Raw genomic sequence first — 20,647 nt, 5'->3', positions numbered from 1 at the left:
TTATCAGTATAATAAAATGTCAAAGGATGTCCTTAGCAAGTAATGTTATATCAATCGAATATGCAAAATAATATTAAGGATAAAAGGAAAAAAAAAAACAACAACCATTTTTTGAGTAGGGGTTTCCTTATGACTTCTATCCTATCTAATGATACTTTTTATTTTGAATTTACCGATTACAATTGTTTCTAGGGATGTAGCATTTCCATAATTTGGAGGTCAGGCCCCATCCAAATCAGACACAAAAACCGTCTCATAGAACAATCTTTGCTATATTTACGTAATCTTAGATATCAGCCATTGATATCATCATCAATCAATTACACCCAATGTTGTGTTGGTCTTTATATATGACTGCGGTCCAGTCCTACTTGTCGGTCCTTAAACACGGTGTTACCTCCCTAACACAAAATACCCACTCTATTTTGTTGTCAGCTGTCGATTCCTTCGTCTTGTTTGATACGTCAGGGCTATTTCCTAATATAGTGTTTTTCTTAAATAAAGGACATATTAAGTTATATCATACTTAATCTCCGTTTCCAAAAGGACATGAATAAAATTTATTTTTGACCCCTCCTCCCATACATATATATATTGGCCATCTTATTATATCCATAAAGTAATTTTGGGTATCATATAAAAATACATAAAAAGCAGTTGGTATGATTGACTTATTTGGACAACAACCAGATGATTTCCTCGCTTTTTTCAATTTCTTTTTGAAGGAAAAATTGCGTGATACAATCAAGGTAACGACGTGTAAAGAACTTAAAATCGATCCCTGGTTCTTTATTACTTCGATTTATAATTGAACAAATTATATAATTAATTAAAAATTATATAAGTTTGTTTTATATTGCTTTAAGTATAGTGAAAACAGGGATATATTTTGCAAGATATCCTCAATAATCTTAATACCTATCTCATATATCTTACTTTGGTGAATAAATCATCCACATTTCTAGGAAAAGTTCCAAGGATAGGTCCCAAGAAGTGACGGTCTTAAGGAACAATAGGACATGCCCAAAAACTAGAGGAACACATATAAATAAGGACCGAGACAGCAATATTTTCGACCATCAACAAAGTCTTACCTCTCTAAAAAAAAAACACACTTTAGTTTGTTGTCATTAGGTCATTTTTCTTTGCTTCTTTTCTTATAATCAGTGTTCGGAACGCTGATTGGTTGAAGTATAAATAGTACTTTTTAAGCTGTGAACAATTCCGTACAACATTTCCAAAATAATTCTATAGTTGTGAAGAATTGGCTAACTATCAACTGAGCCTTTTTATGTTCATTTACGGGGAAAGGTTGCGTGAAGGCGTCAAGGATTAAAAGTAATAATGTGTGAAGGATTTGATATTTATAAGCATATTAGATACTTTCAATAGGCCTCAAGTAATAATTATGGGAAACTTTTTTCCTTCTTGAAAGATATTTACAGTTTTACTAAACTAATTTAATGGGTAAATTGTAAGAGACGTCGCTTTTAACTTTGGAACGGTTTGGAGGGACCGATAACATGGACGAGATGGACTTTCAGTGGGATATTAAGGACTTTTACATTCCTAAGTTTATCATAATTTGAACACTTCACCTAGATGTGGTTTCTTGGATTACAAGTAGTTTTTTTTCTTTACCTTCAAATGAAAATCAAGACTCATTTTTCTGTCATCCCTTGAGGAAAAAGCCTCCATCTTGCTTTTTCCTGAAAATTACAAAAAATGATTGAGCTCAGAAAAATAATATCTTTTTCCATTTCCTTTCACTTCAATGAATTTTTTTTTTTTGCTTTGATATTTCCAAGGGAAAAACTTATCTTTGAAATAAAAACGGAAAATATAAAAAAATATGCTTCCGGATTAAATCCTATCCTTTTTAATTTAATTTCAAACATAGGCATTAATTTTCCAAATATATTAATAGAATAAAAAAATCAAATATAATTCCCCATAAAATAAGTTTAAAATCAAAAAATCCTACTTTGTTTCAGACATGTTTTTTTTTTTCAATTGTGATTTGCAACAACTTAAGTAATTGAATCGTTATTCGTTTTCAAACATCCAAGTTTTCGATTTCTACATAATACATGGAACGCGCACTCATTTCCTCCTCCTTTTTTTTTGGACCAACTTTAGGTTATTCATTCTATTAGACGAATAGCAATGAAATGAAACAGATAATTAAATTATAAAATTTTTGTAATGCATAGGTTTGCAATATTTTGGAATTATCAAACATGGAAACTTTCCAAAGGAATGGTCGACTTATAACTGTGTTAAACTGGGGATTTTCAATGTTTTTTTTAATGTTCCTTTAATTGGACAGATGAAGTTTAATTAAACGTTATTGTATTACATTCACTCCGTTAGACCTAAGAATCTTCTTTGAAGTCCATATACCAAAAGTATATTTCCTTCTCTAGGAGCGACTGAGCACGAACCTACGCACATTGAACTTAAGAGAATAATTTCTCCCAAGCGCGTTGTCCCTTGAGCTACGTCGTTTCATCGGGAATTTTCAATGTTAAATGCTGGAGATACAAATCTTTTAGATGAAAAATATACTTTTCAACATATTAATATATAAACAAACAAATTAATCCGCTAAATATAAAAAAAAATTGACAATTAATTAATGAGCTATAAAATAGATTTTTTTATATAGAAAGAATTCCAACTTCTATAAAAAAGAAGTCCGCTTAAGTGTTGTCCCTGGAATATTAGCCCCACTGTTCCCCAATAATCCGCTACTCGCTATGTATTTAACTGAACAAAATTACCACCCTTCTTCCCCTCTTTCTTGTCCCCTAATGTTTATAATCAGAGGTAACATACAAAAAAACAAAGGTTTATTGGTCTGAAGGTATATTTAAAATAAATGTTGTACGAAAATTAATCTTTTTCTATAATTATGATCATTAAGATATGTTTCTTATAGAGGAAAGATAAGGAATCTTCAGTGAACTCAGAAGCTCAGTTTCTAATTATTAGAGTATGAACTAAAGAAATAGAAAGTATTATCCTTTAAATGTATACGGAGCATTTCCAAATTCACATAACCTCCTCAATTAAAAACTCCCGAAACAATATTTCCATGGAAATGTTCGGAAACTTTCCACCCCTATACAACTTTAGTGAAGAATGTCTATAATAATAAAAAAACTTTTGTATCATTTATAATTCTTATGACATAAAATAATTTGATCAACCATAAAAATTACTGTAATTCCTTAAGACTTTTATTATACGATTGCTTATATTCAATTCCTTCTTTAATTTAACAATTTACTCTACTAATAGAAAAATAGCAAAGCTAATCACATCTATATAGCATCTGTCGACAATTACTCACCAAAGTTTTTGCCATTTTGTACGCACATTTGTTATGTGTTAGTCGTTTGAGTGAGTTAATATGAGTGATAGGGACAAAATAGAGTATGGAACGGTCATAAAATAATTGTTGTGCAAAATGGCTTAAACACCTAGTCACATCTATCTATCATCTCTTGACAGGTACACCAAAGTTTCAGCCATTTTGGAAAAAAAATATTTAATGAGAGCTCCATATTCCATTTCATCCATTTTCACAAAAAGATAAAAAAATATTAAAGCCAAGGAGTACTTTACCTCATTGCAAAACCATTTCTTCTGTCACATTCATTTTTTTAAAATGTTTAAATAAAGTGCTTCCCTTTTTTTCTTCTTTAATATGAGTCGACCTAAACGTCTATGAGATCTAATTCTTTTTATAAATTGGTGTATTATACTATTTATAATGTTTAGTAATGTACATTTTTCGCCCAAATAATAAAATTAGTGTTGTGTCAGTCCTTATCTAGGACTGAAGACTGCAGTCTTATCCAGTTAAGTCTCGTTCCGGTCCAGTTAAGTCCCGTATATCAGTCCTAAAACGGACAAAGTTTGGTGCTTGAAGACGTGACTAAACTTTATTTCTTTTTTTATATATATCAATTGTAGAACTGACAGTCTTAATTACTGGTCGAAAGGACTGATAGAACCGGTTATAAGACTGGACTGGAACAAATATATAAGGACTGATATAAAAATAAATACTATACCAGTCTAAGAATGAAACCATCTCATGAGAGGAGCATAATTTAACCTTTTATGTGTATGCTTCAAATCCTTGGCAACTGATCCCCAATTTCCTTTTTATATTTCTTTGAAATGTAAATAAATATTTGTACCAACATAATTAGACCGAAAATTTGGCAAAAAGTATAATGTCAAAAAAGGGGAGGGGAAAAAAGAAGGATAATTAAAGCCTTAGAGAGTCTGTCCATAAATAATAGCAATATTATTACGGCAATTTGTTTAGGACCAGACAAATTTATTTTTGAAACTTTACCAAAGAAAAAAAACTTATTTTGTTCTCATTCCCAAAATTAAATAGGAAATGTATCGATGTTAGTGTTGGGTCGGTCTACAATAGGGTTGCCAACTATCTAAAAAATAAATGAAGTAAACCTCATTGGTAGGATTGCCCGACCTGATTGCCATTACGTTTCCTTACACGGTGATTTTTTCCCCTGATTTTCCGATTTTTTAACTATTTGATCCTGAATTGAATTGGAGGCATATTTTTGAGTGACATGAACAAAATGCAAAATAAATTATTATCCAGCAATTCACTTTAATAATAAGCAAAAACAACTGAATAAAATACGAATCTTTCTTAAATAAAATCTTCTATTGCAAAATATAACTGTATACATTCAGGAGGGGCGTCCGTAAGATAACTTTTTTTGTTGTGGCTTGGTTGGGCTTCCATAAGTTACACTTCAAGTATAAATTTTTGGGAAAAAATTTCAAAAATCCACAGCTATTCATAAAAAATTATTTTTTCGAAAAAAATTTCAAATATTAAATTAATTAGAATTTTTCTTTTCAAAACCCATAGCTATTTTCAAAAACTATTTTTTTTTTCAAAATCTGCAGCTGTTCCCAAACAATTAAATTTTTTTCAAAAAATTCTAAATATTAAATGTTTTGAAAAAAAAATTCAAAAATCTACAAATGTTCATAAAAAATTTCAAGAATTAAATTACTTGGATTTTTTTAAAAATCCATAGCTATTCTTAAAAAAAATATTTTAAGAATCAAAATCTAAAGCTGTTCCTAAATAATTAAATTTCATGGAAAAATATTTAAAATATTAAATTTTTTCGAAAAATACTTCAAAAATCCACAGATGTTCACAAAAAATTTCAAATATTAAATGACTTGGAATTTTTTTAAAAATCCATAGCTGTTCTCAAAAAAAAAAAAAAAAAAAAAATTAAATCTACAGCTGTTCCCAAAGAATTAAACTTTATCGAAATTAAATTTCATATATTACATTTTCCGAAAAAAATTTCAAAAATCCAAAGCTATTCACAAAAAATTTCAAAATCCATTGGTATTCACAGAAAATTAAATTTTAAGGAAAAAAATTTGAATTATTATATTATTTGGAAAAAAAAATTGGAAAATCAAATAAAATTTTGAATATTAAATTAAAAAAAAAAATCAAATATTTAATTTCCTTGTAAAAAGCCAAAATTCCTTTATTTTTTTGGGGGGGGGTGGATGGAGGGCTACAGTTCCTCCGCCCTACAACTTGCGGGCGCCCATGACATTAGTATAAACCAATAGATTGAAAGTATCCTGAAATAGTGCATATTATTTTTAATGCAATATCAAAAGTGAAAACAGAACGTTACACATTAATATAATTGTGTTATGGTACACGTGTGAATAACTGTCAAATCACTTGACTTGGGAACACGTTCACCATCAAATTTCATATGGTGTGCATTGTTATTCATTTTGCCGTGACATTTTACTGACCACTTTTTAAAACTCACAGTATTACGGGACAAAGTGTGTCCCATTTCAGCTCAATACCGGAAGTGTACTTTTTTTTTTATTCAAGGGAAGATTGACAACCCTAGTCTCCAATAACTGTAATAACGTTTTTACTAACAATGCAATTTCAGCTGTTGAAGTTGCATCATTACCTCTTTCAAAGGAACACTATACTTTAGTTTAAAGTAGGAAGGGTGTAGCTAAAATGTATAATAGTCAGTTATTATCATGTTTCTAGCTATCATTTCTTAGCTTTCAATTCTTTAAAAAATATGCATCTCCAAGGATTTTTTGTTCCAGTTTGTATATTTTTAAATAATCCCATTATGAAATATTAAAATTCTCTACTCATCCTGAATGGATCGCTTGATTGTTTTGATACTGCTATCTCACTCTACTCCCTTATGAGGTCTGGTAGTTTTCCACGGATGAATTATCCTCCCGTCATCCCTTGTGGAATTTGGAGTCCGAAATCGAACATCTCTTGAAATAGATGATTAAGTTTGAAGTATCTTTCTTCCATTGCTCCGATCTTCCTTTTACGAAGCATGACGTCATGAAATTAGCATTGAAATAGGATCAAATATAATGAGGATTTGAACTATTTTCTAGCACACCCCCCATAAAAATGGGATTCTACAAAATGTAATAAAATCCTGGGAGATGCATATTTTATAATTATGCATGGAATATATTTTTCTATAATATAAGCCATGATATTTCTCATCAGTATGTATTATGAATAAGTTATAAATATCTAAAGAAGAGTGCTGTTTTTCATCATTTTTCAACCTAAAAATGGAAATATATCGAGTTCGGAAAAAGATACAAAGTCAATGAAAAACATTTTTAATCATAAAAAACACCTTTACATAAGTTTTATGTATCCTACATTAAATTTGGGGATTGTTCCAAGGGTAAAAATGACTATGAATAGTAATAGTCCTGAATTATTATAATTTCAAATATTTCAGAATTCAGATGACTGAGAGAAAAACTGAGATCAGTTTAGGAGTCTGCACTCATAGAATAATTCGAATATTATCTTCAATTTATTTTTAAAAAATCCCTGATTTTGGTGCAGTATACTTCTTGATACAGTAAATAGACAGGAACTTTAAACTTCTTTTTGATTCACGAAACTTTAGTACGCGTGTAGGTATGACTTTGAATTCCATTACTAAAACTATGGATCTGAGCAGAAACAACATTTAAGTAAATGGGATAAATCTTTCGTACAAAGCATTCAGATATATAAATCCGCATTTATTTATCCTTACTCTTCCTAAGAATAATTATTTTTCCATTTTGATATCTAATTCATATGTCTTTTTATGGTTCTAGCTATTATCTTCAATTCTAGCTAGGAGTGAAGAAAGTAAATGATAGCTAGGACAGTAAGACCGACTAATCGGTCCTTATGATCGTTGATTGGTAAAAAAAATATGACTGAAAAAAAACAAGAAGACTGATTTGAATATTAGTCCTAAGACCGATCCAAAACTACGGAGAAAATGAACGCATTCCGTGTATAAAAAATTAGTCATAGAACGGCGTTACCTTGCTAACACACAAAACTTATTGTGTAGTGTTTTGTCAGCTATCGATGTTTCTGCTACCCTCACCTTAATCAGTGTTCTGAACGTTAATGGTTGAATTAAAATTAGCTCTTTAAAAGCTTTGAACAATTTTTATCAATTATTGAATTGAAATTCCATGTTGGGAATAATTGGTTAATTAACCATTGCTTTTGGGCCTTTTTTCTGGGGTTTCCCCCCCTATGAGAAGTTGTGTGATACAATAAATGTAACGACGTGATAGAGTAAGAAAAATATCGAGCTGACATGGCAGCTTGGGTTAGTTTGGGAGACAGAAAATATATTTTCTGATCTTGAAAAGTTGAACACATCTCTTATGTTTAGTTTAATCAAGCTAAAAGTCACGTTCCGTCACTTTGTTTTATTTTTGTAGATAATCTAATGAAACGTCATGACAATTTAGCAGTTCTATTTGTAAACATTCTTTAAATTGTTAAGGTTATTATGGTTATTTTTAGTTTTTGTTTTAATATACAGGGAGACCATATATTTTATAACTCTATGTATGATTCATATTTTTGGTTTTGCAGATCCCGACTCCAAAAGCAAATGAAACTCATGAATAAAAGCCTCAATTCTAAATTAGAAGAGCTCAATGGTTTTTCTTCCAGTATGGAAACCAATGTTGCACTCACCGAGATCCGATCTCAACTACACGAGCTCACCAAGAGCGTTGAGAGCTGCCAAAGTGAGGTCTATGACGTTAAAAAGGATGTTGTGGGCATGAAGCATGAAATAGATAGTGTTCAATTTGTCAAAGATGAGATTGATGATCTCCGGGACTCATTAGATCGATTAGAAGCGGATGGTGAACGTAAAAAGACGCGACTCATAGATCAAGTAAATGCAAGTGCCTTTTTTCTTATTATTACTTATGTACATATTTTCTCTCTGAAAAACATGTCACCTGATTCTTGAAGATGAATCCCTAACTTTTTTCTTCTTTTCCAGGGACTTACATTTTTTCTAGGATACAGTATTTTTGCAGCCGTTTTAGGCATGCTTCAATTTGGGTATAACACAGGAGTTATCAACGCCCCAGAAACAGTAAGATTCTCTTTTCTACTTATTTGTAGGTAGGGATGGGCAAAACGTACAAGAAAAATAAGAAAAAATTAACATTAGAAAGTCTGTTTTGTTCTTTTTTCTAGTTTGTTCATAACTTTAATAGATCGTCTTGGTGTTAACATCTCTCTCTCTGAATAATGAATTCCCGCCTAGATTAGGTGGGATTTAAAAAAAATCCATAATAAAATAATAATAACATAAATGTTAAAATATGAAATCCAAAATCATATAACAGGCTGTTGATGTTAACAAGTGCCCTAATTCAGTAGTATGATAAATATCTCACCTCTGTCTTCTAGTGCCCTACAAAATGCCCATCCCTACTGAGAGTGAAGTCAAAATGCTTGCATTTTTAAGTGTGCAATAATAAAATACAGAGTGAGGACCCAAAACCTGCTATAATTAACTACCAGAGGATTTCTGGGCTTTTTCCCCCCTCCCCTTTTTGGAGGAAAGGTTGCGTGATACAATAAAGATAAGGACGTGCTAAATTACAGTAAAACGTGTTTTTTTATAGAATCCAGAAAAGACAATACAAAACAATTGTTAATATGTTTAAATAGTATATTTAGATATATTTCTTATTTAATATATCCTATTTCTCAAGAAATAACATCCTCGACACACGGTTGAACAAATTGACAGCTCTTGATTTGAAGGCCGTGTCCATGGTGTAGCACACCATTTTATGGTAGAACGTAGCAAATCCAAATTTGGATGGGAGGTGCAGTAGACATTTTTCTCCAAGACGCCCTAAACTGTTAAGTGCAGGGATTGAGGCCAGGGTGGCCCATATGAGACAGGTCAGCATTATGCCATATTGTTGCTACATAAGTTTTGGTTCTCCTTGGCTATATGGGGATGTTATGGACTTCTTTATGTTGAAGGATGTCTGGATAGAGATACCAACACTCTTTGGTACCTTCTCGGCACTGACAGTGGGGCTGAGAAGATTAAACAAGCATTGTTTTTTTGTTATTGGTGCTTTTACATTTTAGAGACATGGTATAAAAACAAAACTTGTTTATTTTTGTCTCAGCTGTTGTTTGATGCCGTAATGTTAGCTCGATATTAAAAATATCGGATAAAATCCTTAATTAAATCCTACTTCAAGTTTTGCGTCCTCACTTTGTAGCACAATTTGCTCTTACAAGTACGTGTTGTACAGGCCGAATGCACTTATTTCCCCTTCTCACATGCAGTCATTAATTTATCATCCCTTCCTTACAGGTTATAGAGAAATTTATTAGATTTGCTTACCGGCAAAGATACGATGGACAAAACATGACGTATGAGGCTTCCACGTTTCTTTATGCAATAGCAGTTGCCATATTTGCACTTGGTGGCATGTGCGGGGGATTCATGGGTGGAATGATTGCCAATAAACTAGGGAGGTGAGTTACTGGAGTCGTCATATCTATATATTTTTTGAGTCAATTCTAAATCTCTTTTCTATTAATATTACAGAAAGGGTGGTCTACTTTTTAATAATTTCATTGGCGTTTTTGGTGCATGTTCAATGGGATCAGCTAAATTTGCTGAGTCATACGAGCTTTTGATTGTGGGAAGGTTTTTAATTGGAGTTAATTGTGGTAAGTTAAGAATATCTCTATTAATTTTTCCTTTTAATTAAAAGTAACATCCTTTGCAAATTGTTATTTGGAGAGCCCCCCCCCCTTTTTCTTTTATCAAAGACACAAAAAAAACTACAGGGTCTTCTTGCAATACAATTGGAACAAACCAATTAATGGATTTTGCTAAAAAAATGTACGTCGATTCTGAAGGTTCAAAAGATAGTTTTGGTAACAATTTATATATGCCTTCAAGCCCATGGTGCCCTCTAAATAGTATTTTCCTAAAAAAATAATTTTTTTAACCTTCAAACAACTACTTCATATAAAACAATAAATAAAGACCGTAAATTCTAAGAATTATTCTCGCTGTATGTTGGAATGAATATTTGCACCCTTTTTTTAATGGAGATTATAAGGTTTAGACTAGAAAAAAATAAGAAGATAAAGGATTTTTCTCAAAAATATGAAAGTTGAGTGAATGACAATTCAATTTGAATTATTTTTCTTCTCTAAACCTTAAGAGATCCACATAGTTAAAGTGTGCGAATTTAAATACCATTATGCCGTTATAATATTTTTGTTTTGTTTTATATGAAGCAAAAGAGTCCAAAATTAATTTTAATTTCTTAATGTCCCGGACAACGCCGGTCAAACTTACTCCAGTAGTACACTAATTGTCACTATGACCTCACGTGTGTCTCACTCACTGCCTCAACTCTCCCAGAGAGTAACCATTTTACTTCATAAAGAAAAATGTTAGTCTTACATCAACACCCCCTAGAGATAAAGTATAATTTTATCATAAGTAGATAATATTTTAATATACATAGTTTTGAATAAAAAAAGGTTTGCATTATATGGCCTAGTTTTCCATTTTTCACCGTTTTGTATTTTTTCAAAGAATAGAGACTTAATGAGTAAATTTCAAAACTGTATTAGGCTTTGTGGTACCGTTTGAAACTATTGGTAATACTGATATATTGTCCTATTTAAAGTCAATAATTGTATTTAAATGAATTTATTTAGTAAAATCAATTCTAATCATTTTACTTTAGTAAAATAAAAAAACTTAATCTTCCATAAACAGTCCAAGTGGGTTCCAATTACATACCTAGTTAAGTGTGAGTGGTCTTTTGCCTAAACAATTTTTGCCAATTGGACGGATATACATTTTGCTGAAGGATCATTTTCATAATATTCATTTCGCCGAAGCACCTTTTTACCAAAAAAGTTATAATTAATTATTTTTATTCAGTATAAAATGAGAGTATAATTAATTGGTATTGTTCATATACTATATGTCATATAGGTAGATTAATGAGTATTCTTTTGCATATTTTTTTTCTTCTATTAATTGTATTCAATAATGATCATTATATAAACACAACACTTTGGTTCGAATATACTCGAATCTTTACCCTTGTAGTACTTTAAATAAATTGAATAAGTATCAAACAAGACAAAGATTTTAATCGAAGAAATGCTTATAAAAATGTATATACTACCAAAAAGTTGAGTAAAATGAAGGACTTTACTAAGAAACTTATATCTTCTTTCCTTAAGTGCTTTATATCATACCTAAAGTTATAGAATAGACATTCTATTTCAATTAAAAAAATCCTTGAAGAGGTAAATTTGCTTGATTTTTGGTCAATTTAGTTTTTAATATTTATTAAGAAGTTTAATAAAATAAGCTGGTTAGGTTGCGTTGAAAATATATAAGAATAATATTCCGGTAAAAAAATTGATTTGCTTATGATGTTATTGAACTATATAATTAATAATTTAGATGCAAGGTATTAAAACAAGTTTATATATGCTTCATATTAAAAATAATTGATGAATTCTTGCCTTCCTCTCAATCACATGTTAGTTATAACCTCATAAACGATTCAATTTTCAATATGACAATTTTTTGATAGTTAGGTACATTTTTTATTAATTGAAATTAAAATAAAGTAATAAATAATTCATTTTTCAAATGCTGAAATGTCGAAATATGGCACAGAATCATAGTTATACCTTAAAAACTTGATTAAAAAAAGGATTTAAAGGCCAAACCTGTCATGTTTGAAAGTTTTAAAGGTTATTTTCGTGTTTTACGTCTTAAATAACATTAACAAATATGGGTTTCAGCCTGCAGACGATGATGGGTTATTCTTATTGGATAATACTGATCGAATAATTTTAAACTGAATTACAATATACAATCGTATATATATATACATAAGAACCCTAGATAAGGACCGACACAACACCAGTCCAACCAACCCAATAACTGTTCGAGTCGACACAATATTTATCTCTGTACATAGGTACCGAACATAAATTGGCTACAATAAATCTTTGCAGTTTTGAAGAAAGTAGAATATAAAATTTCATGCTTATTTGAGCTACATCTTTCAAAAGAAAAAAAAAAAATATATATAAAAAAATCGTAAATCATTGAACAATGAATCTGTTTTTTTTTTTTTAAATAAAAAAAAAAGGCAATTTCTCTTTCTTCTTTTTATCCTTTTTCTCCACTTTCTTAAGCTCCTTGATCCTCCTTTTTTTAAGGGAAAAATTCATAAGGTGTAGTACATTTTTTTTAAGAGTAAGGGAGACTGGAAAACGTTATAACACTATTTGTTTTTGGCTCAATTTCTACGATGTTTTTTGACTTAGAATCCCCAGATTTTAAGAGTACATATTTAATTCTACTGACGCCATACATTACATCATGATTGAAGAAGACACCATCTTGGGGATCAATGTTGTTATTACATAATTTGATCAAATTTACACTAAATCTATATTAAACCAAGTTTAATAGAAATACAAGGTTAGATCATAACGTGTATATGACGAATATTTGACTTCCACCACACTTTTTAATAGTGACCTCATAGAGTATGATTGGTTGCATGTTCTGTCAAAATCTATCTGTCCTGCTCAGTAGTCGGTACAATACATCAGATTGAAAATTCTAGGAAGCTCGATTACATGGCGGTCTAACAACCTTATATTTATATTTTAACTTTAGATTAAATGTATACTAATGAAGTTTCTCAATGTCAAAGGAAGAAAATAAATATGGAAATATGCCCAGCTGTAAAAAAATTGATATCCTTGCTAATGAAACCCCTTTTATTATACGAATGACATGTAATTTTTGGGGGATGTAATCTTCTTTGATGTTTAAGAAAATGGCTCCTGTTTGATTCCGTTTCGTGTAGTTGCAACTGTTCAAAGTTTCCTTATCACTATTTCCTTACCTTCGAGTGTATTATTTCCAAGTACCTTATGAGGAGGGAGTTTGGTGACTTTTCAATGATTAGGTATTAATATTTGATACTCATACATACAGAGGTTGCAATTACAAATAATTATCCATATATAATTAAACTTAACACCTATAATTAAGGGGTTTTGATTGCACAAAAAGAGAGAAATATAAAACTTCACCTAAAAGATTATTGAACTTTAAAAATAACATGGTATGTAATTAGAGCTAATATCATTGAACCAACTTCAAAAGTGCATAAATTCAATGCACGTAATTAATATTGCATGGAGTTTTTGCCATGCCTGTTATTAGATCAGTTATTGCAAGGCAAGGGCGTTTCTAGCTTTCATTTTAGCTGGGGGAAGGGGGTAGTCCCAAAAATTATCAACACAGTCATATAATTAGTTATATAAAAAAAGTTTATTGTCTATATATATATACTAGCAAAAGGTTCCTGCATTGCAGGGATGAATAGAGGGAAATAGAAACAAAGAATGAAGGTAGAAGAAAAGAGACAGAAAGAGGCATGTAGAAAGGGACAAAAGAAGAAGAGAGAATGAAAAAAGGAAAAATATGTTTTATTTCGATCAGTCAAAGGCTCTTAATGATGTCAAAGGCAAAAAAAAAAAAAAATATTAAAAGAAAATTTTAGTTATTTTTTACGTCTACACACTAAATTTCAGAACGATATTTGATTGTATATGTGATAACACAAAAACAGACTTATAAATATATATAATATATGTTATTTTTTGGGGGTGGGAGGCGTTAGAAGCTTTTAGGTACTCAAGCCCGACCCCAAAGTGGCTAGCGGCATAAAATCTTTCCCTCACATCATAATTCATCTACAAATAAATATTTAGAGAGACTGAACTAATTATTTTAAAAGAGATCGATGTAGCTTGAAAAATATCATACATTTTTGCAAGAATATTAATAAATTGGTTTATAAATGCATAACTAATCCAATCAAAGGTCTTAAATCAGTATAGGATTTACAGTCCTAGACCCAGTACTAATACAAACGTCTTATAAGGTATATGCTGGTTTGATTTGCCCCAAGCACCAGGGGTATATACTTGGAAACTTTTTTAGTCAATATTGTTTGACACTATTGACTGGACAGCTTTTATTTTATAATAGAACTGCTTTTCTATCTCTATTTTGGCGTTACAACATTACATCTACATTTATTTAGATTATCTAAGTGATTATTCATTAAGGCCTAGAGACCGAATTTTGGAACTATAAAGTGAAAAATAGACCATAATAATATATGCCCAAGACTTTTGTAAAAAAATAATTCTTACAAAAACAGACCCAGTGGAAGAAAAAACACCTGGTTTTGTGTCAGTCCAGTCCAGTCGTATAAACGATCCATGAAGGTCATTAAAATCCTCTGTCCTTGGAATTTTTCCTAAAAAGTTGACGGTTTCTTAAGCCACATTAAATATAGGAAATTGGTATCAAGAGCATTATATATTTCTTGCAAAAAATATTTAGTTTTCATTATCTATATTCAGACATTTGCTCTACATAGGCACATATTTTTATCTGTGGTATTTAAGTGGAATCTAATGTACCCCTTAAAACTTAATGTATATATACTTATGATATATTACAAATTAACCTATACAAATTTGAGTGAAATTGAAAATGTTTAATTTTTCGAGGTCAAATATTTACTCCGTGACCTTATGGTTAAAAACTCATTTTGTTGGCTTATACAATAAAATACAAGGAAAGGATAAAACCATTATCTATTAAATTGTTTTTAAAATAGATTGATATCTTCAAAACACAGTTATTTAAAAATAGGGTGGTGGACAAAACTTCAGAAGCCTTTAAATCCTGAGCCGGAGGACATAAAGGATGATTTTTGGATTTTGAGTTTTTAACTACTATTAAAATATGTGCCAAATTATAAAAAATAAAATGAAGATGATGCTGTTTTTGAGTGATTGACTTGGCTTTTAATGACCCTCTAGGAAAAAACTCCTTAATGACGTCAGAAAAGATCCATTTTGTCTTTTTTTATAGACCGACAACTTGAACTGGACTGGACCACTGGTCCTCAGTCATAAATACGGACCTACACAGCACAGCATACGCCCCAACGACAGCCCGTCGCATAAGATATCAAAAAAGTAGCTTATGTCAAGTGCAGTGTTTTTCTTGTGTCCCAAATCCCAAAGAAGTTACATGTCAACAATCAGCTCCATCTATCCTGCAGTATTGTAAGCTATACATATGTCTAACATAGACAGACGAAAGTCTACACATATAGATAAGATCTAATATATGCGTTATTAAAGATGTGGTTTGGCATTGAGAAGCAATAATAAGTAATTTTGAAAATCTATACAACTGTTATAAAAATGCCTGTGGGGAAAATATCCTTGGATGTAATTTAAAACTCTTTTAAAATAAAAAATACAGATTATTGCTTTTTTTAAAGATAAACTGAATTAATGAATTGATTGACCAATACTATGTCGCAAAGGGGAGAAAGAATTAATTCCTCTATGGGTAGATAACTAGCCTTGGAGTATAACACTTCTGGCTTATATATCAATGTAATATGTTTTCTTTCTTAATAGAATTACTTCTTCGTAAATCATATCATCAGATGCATGTCTATCGATGGTGTCATTGAGAGTATTCAACAAATATTTACAATAGATGATTTTATACAGTGTAGCAATGTATCGGTTCCAAAATTTGGACATCCCGTACGTATTTGGCAAAAAACAATACAATAGAACAATCATCTTTACATTACTTAATTATATATAATTTGGTGAGGTTATCATTAATTATATGTAATCATCAGATTATATATAAGAATAACTCATAATTTAATTAAGTTTAAATTTTAAAAAAATGAGAACTTTTCACGTGAATGGAATATACAAAAAGTTTTAATTAACGATTTTAGTAGCACTAAAAAAATAATAACGTTATCTGCAAGATGGTGTGACAGTTTGTAGCATGGTACATTCTCCGTAGAATTTTGAATTTTTTGATATTAAATAGTATTATCATAAAGGGAGTAGTATTATTTTGCCACAAGACTCTCTGCCGCTTTGTTTACAAACGAAAATAAGCAAACAACGTCACTTGATTATAGTGATATCAGGAGTACCCGGCCATTGGCCGGAGTTATTAGGTGTCAAGGAACATTTTGTTTTAATGTTATAGAAGATAACTCTCAAGAAGTCCTCAGTCTTACTCTTGTTTTTCAAGACCACACTCACACGTTGCTACTCAATACTTGTATGTTCTCTCTTCAAGACTGAAAGAATTATACCAAAAGCTTGATATTTTTTTTACAATGATGTGTTGAGACAGGGAGTACTTTCGTCTCTTGAAACAAAAGAATTCCATATATATCCACTTTATTTTTTCTTTTCATATAACGCGCAGGCTCGATTGTAGTGTTATTTCTTAGATCAAGTATATACGCAGTATATAATATATATATGAATAAAAAAATATGCCTTGTAGAAGGCGCTTTAAAGTCTGCAATTTTTTTGAACAACTGATAACAATCAAAGATAGGACGGATCAATCTTTTCTCGGATCAAGGACGGGTCAGATCTTTATTTGTAAAAAATTGAGTAAATTTTGGGTATCTGCACTTTCGGATCCTGCTCCGAAACCAAAATTAGACAGATATTGGTTTTATATTTTATGAGCACTTTAATCAAAGTTTAGAGCTAAATAAAATACGTAGGATCTGGATTAAGGTTACATTTTAACTGATGACTAAACCGAAACAATGAATAAACTATTGTTACGAGGTCGTTTGAAAAGTCTTTGCAGAGTCCCCATAATGTTTATCAAGCTTCATGAATTTTTTTTTCATCCATTGTTTGAAAATCTCTTGGACTTTGCATGGACTTTTCAAACGACCCTCGTTTACTATTAGAGTATATTAATTAGTTATTACTAGAATTATTATTATAATAAATTTTGGACACGTCGGTACCTATATTGTGTCTCGTAACCTCTCATCGGAAAAGACACACACACACACAAAAGGCCTAAAGTAAGTTGGTAGTTAGCCTATTCTTTCAAACTATGGAAATATTATTCAATAACTATTGATAATTGTTCACAGCTTAAAAGTAACAAATTCGAACCCCACCAATTAACATTTAGGACAATCATTAGGTTAAAAGTGACGTAGCGCCGCATGGAATAGCCGTGAAAGACAATTGTTTATGTAGAATTGGCTCCAAGCACTAAACAAGATAATTAAAGATTATATGTCAAATATAGATACTACATTGTTTGAAACTAAGCAAATCAATATAAGGTTTTTAAGATCCGAGAAATCCCTGGAATCTTTTTTATGATCTGTAAAAGTTCGAGTACATAAGCCGGTTTGGGTATCAGATATTTTAGTATAATATAAGTTTACTTATACCGTACTTAGGTACTTTGTATCCGGCTCCAAAACCCATCCTATTTCTAATAATTATATGGATTTTAAGTCCTATATTATGGACCGATACTTGTACATATATATATATAATATAGAGGTTATTGAATATAGATATTAAAAGGGCTTTTTTTAGACATTTTGCATAAAATATTTTTGATAAAGATCTTTTGAACCTATAAAAATTGTTTACAAAGTTTTTATTAAAAAATGTCCAGTGGAACAAAAAAAGAGTGAAAAAGTCTGTGAAATTGGATGATTTGCGTATAGCGCGCATCCAATTTTTACGTATTTTGAAAGGAGATATTAAAATTTTCTAAAGTAATTTTCCCTTATTGCTCTAGCTTTAGAAAAAAAAAACTATACTAATGTTTTTTATAGGCTAGAATAAGGTCTATCATAAGTAGTTAATCCAAAATAATGATTAATGCTGTATTTTTATCCTTATTGACAAAATAAAGAACTTTAGTCTCCTTTCAAACTTTGAACTATATGTGCTGCCTAAAGATGACATCGTAGGAAAATGAAATTTAGCATAGGTTAATTTCTTACCACGTGATAACTTTTCCAAACTAGCCTTAATCGAAATTCAATAAACCACCCTAACGTGCATCCTACACATTTTGTATTTCTTCCCTTGATTGAAAGTTTGTATGTAAATAGTGGACTTGCTTTGGTCCTTTAACAATGCCCTAAATAATTTTGGAACAACTTCTAAAGGGCATAATTTTCACTTATATTTTGTGTCCAGTTCGAACGCTTCCTTCAAATATAGCACAAAACCGTAGGTGGACATATTTTTTTTTGGGAGAAATGCAATTTTTGATATGTAGATAGCTGGATACACTGGACTGTTCATTATACTGTATTACTTTTCCCTCACGCAACCTTCTTTAATCCTTTATTTAAGTCTTTGGAAAAAAGTATATGCAAATTATAAATTGGGTAAAAACTGATTTTCTTACAATAATATATATTTCTATTCTGTGGAATAAGGAGATGGACCATTTTTTTCTTTTTTTCTCTCTTTGGTTTTTGAGTAATGTTCTGAATGCGTAATTACCTTTTATCCAAGGTACAAGCCTTTTAATGTCCTTGGTTATACCTATTTTAATAGGAGGAAAATATGAAAATATATTTTGTTGAAATGAAAAATATGTCAGTCATAAAACAAGTCTAAAACCATATTCATTTAATAAATGGATTGATAACAAATGGGCTGAAAAGGTCTGGGCTTAGCAAGAAAAACACGTTGTTTCTTGTTCCAAATTGGCTTTTTTTAATTATTATTTATTTATTTATTCGTTGTATAGAGCGGAGTACCCACAACCCTTTTCAACCCATTGCTGAGCTTGAACGGTACTTTTCCCCATCAACTTTTCAAAAGTAATAAATGATATCAGAATCGCAAATTGAACATTACGTTCCGGATTCCGATTTCTGTAAAAACACCCAATTCTCCGATTCCAAATAATTGTCTCATCACTACAACTTACTTTAGCGAGAATATTTTTGGATGTCTCCCCTTAAAAAAGAGATCAGAGTCATATTTGACGTGTCCGAGTCAAGTTTCTATGGGGTAAAATAGGAAGGGCCCTCAAACCCTCAAAAGTAATTAAAAATATAAATATTACCAATTGTCCATGAAAAACTCATTTTTAACCCTTGCATACATTAATAATAAATCAATGATCCTGTTCTTTATTTCAGGTTTAAATACTTCCCTGGTTCCAATGTACATATCTGAAATCGCTCCACTCAATCTCCGAGGAGGACTTGGAACAGTGAATCAACTTGCCGTTACTGTTGGTCTACTCATTTCACAAATACTCGGTGTTGAAGGGCTCCTTGGAACTGATGATAATTGGCCTTTCCTCCTGGGTATTGCCATTTTTCCATCCATCCTGCAAATCGTTCTTCTTCCCTTTTGTCCTGAATCCCCTAGGTACCTCCTCATTACGAAGCAACAGGAAGCAGAAGCGCGGTCTGGTGAGTATTTAGTTTTCTTATACTTTTGTGATACATAAAACAGATCCCTAGAAAAAAAAGGAGAAAAATCAATATTTACACGTTTTCACTATGAGCGTATTTGTTCACTCGAAATCTGGATTTTTAAAACGAATAAGAAAAATTTGGCAAGAAGCTATGGTATGGCCATACCAAGGAATCATGAAGCCAAAGCTATACACAAAGTGACCAAACGCCCCTTTTAGCTTGAGCTGATACCTGGGCTACCTGAAAGCTTTTCCCCTCGCTAAATGTTGCAATTGAGATACCAAAAATAATGTTTGATCGATCCTAGGACTGAATAGCTAAACGGTCTTTTTTCTTCCTTTAAAAAAAGGAGGTGTCGCAAAAAGAGAAAAAAACCTCTTTAGGCATCCAACTCTAACCACAGATGACGTTAATGTCTGATTTATCCTCATAACATGAGCAAACTGATCATGATACAAATTAGAAAAAAGTTAATCTACAGAATCATAACAACATCGTTTTATGACAATGATTTTTGTTAACACGAAACCTCAACTTTTAAAAATAAAAATAAATAATTTCCAATTATTTTGAAGTAGTCAATTTTTTCATCCCTATGTTGAATTCCCCTTCTAAGTTCAATTAAAAGGCTGACTTCATGAAGGCTATCGAGTAATATTCATGGTCCCCGCCCTCAGCGTCCCTTGTCAATTATAGGCTTTATAGTCAAATATGTGGGATGAGATAAGATTTTTAAGAATTGTGGCTATAGTTTAAAACCTTCATTTCATTTAAGAGACTTATATTAACCTCAACATGACTTTCAAAATAAAATCTGTCAATTTCT

General features: G+C 30.9%; 1 protein-coding gene across 6 annotated transcripts in view; it reads left to right on the top strand.

Moving 5' to 3' along the window:
• The window catches only part of Glut1 (Glucose transporter 1), a 71,092-nt gene that overhangs the window by 10,207 nt on the left and 40,238 nt on the right, over positions 1-20,647 (top strand). For 3 of the 6 annotated variants that reach the window (XM_040727401.2, XM_040727400.2, XM_040727398.2), the window contains 5 exons: positions 8,000-8,315; positions 8,421-8,516; positions 9,768-9,931; positions 10,005-10,129; positions 19,537-19,815. In XM_040727401.2, coding sequence (XP_040583335.1) covers positions 8,019-8,315; positions 8,421-8,516; positions 9,768-9,931; positions 10,005-10,129; positions 19,537-19,815 — 961 coding nt within the window. In that variant the 5' untranslated portion in view covers positions 8,000-8,018. The remainder of the gene's footprint in view (positions 1-7,999; positions 8,316-8,420; positions 8,517-9,767; positions 9,932-10,004; positions 10,130-19,536; positions 19,816-20,647) is intronic. The other 3 variants (XM_071894094.1, XM_071894095.1, XM_040727399.2) reach the window with 1 other exon arrangement.

Source organism: Lepeophtheirus salmonis, chromosome 1 (genome assembly GCF_016086655.4).
Source record: "Lepeophtheirus salmonis chromosome 1, UVic_Lsal_1.4, whole genome shotgun sequence".
NCBI lineage: Eukaryota > Metazoa > Arthropoda > Copepoda > Siphonostomatoida > Caligidae > Lepeophtheirus > Lepeophtheirus salmonis.
This window is presented reverse-complemented; position numbering and strand designations above follow the sequence as displayed.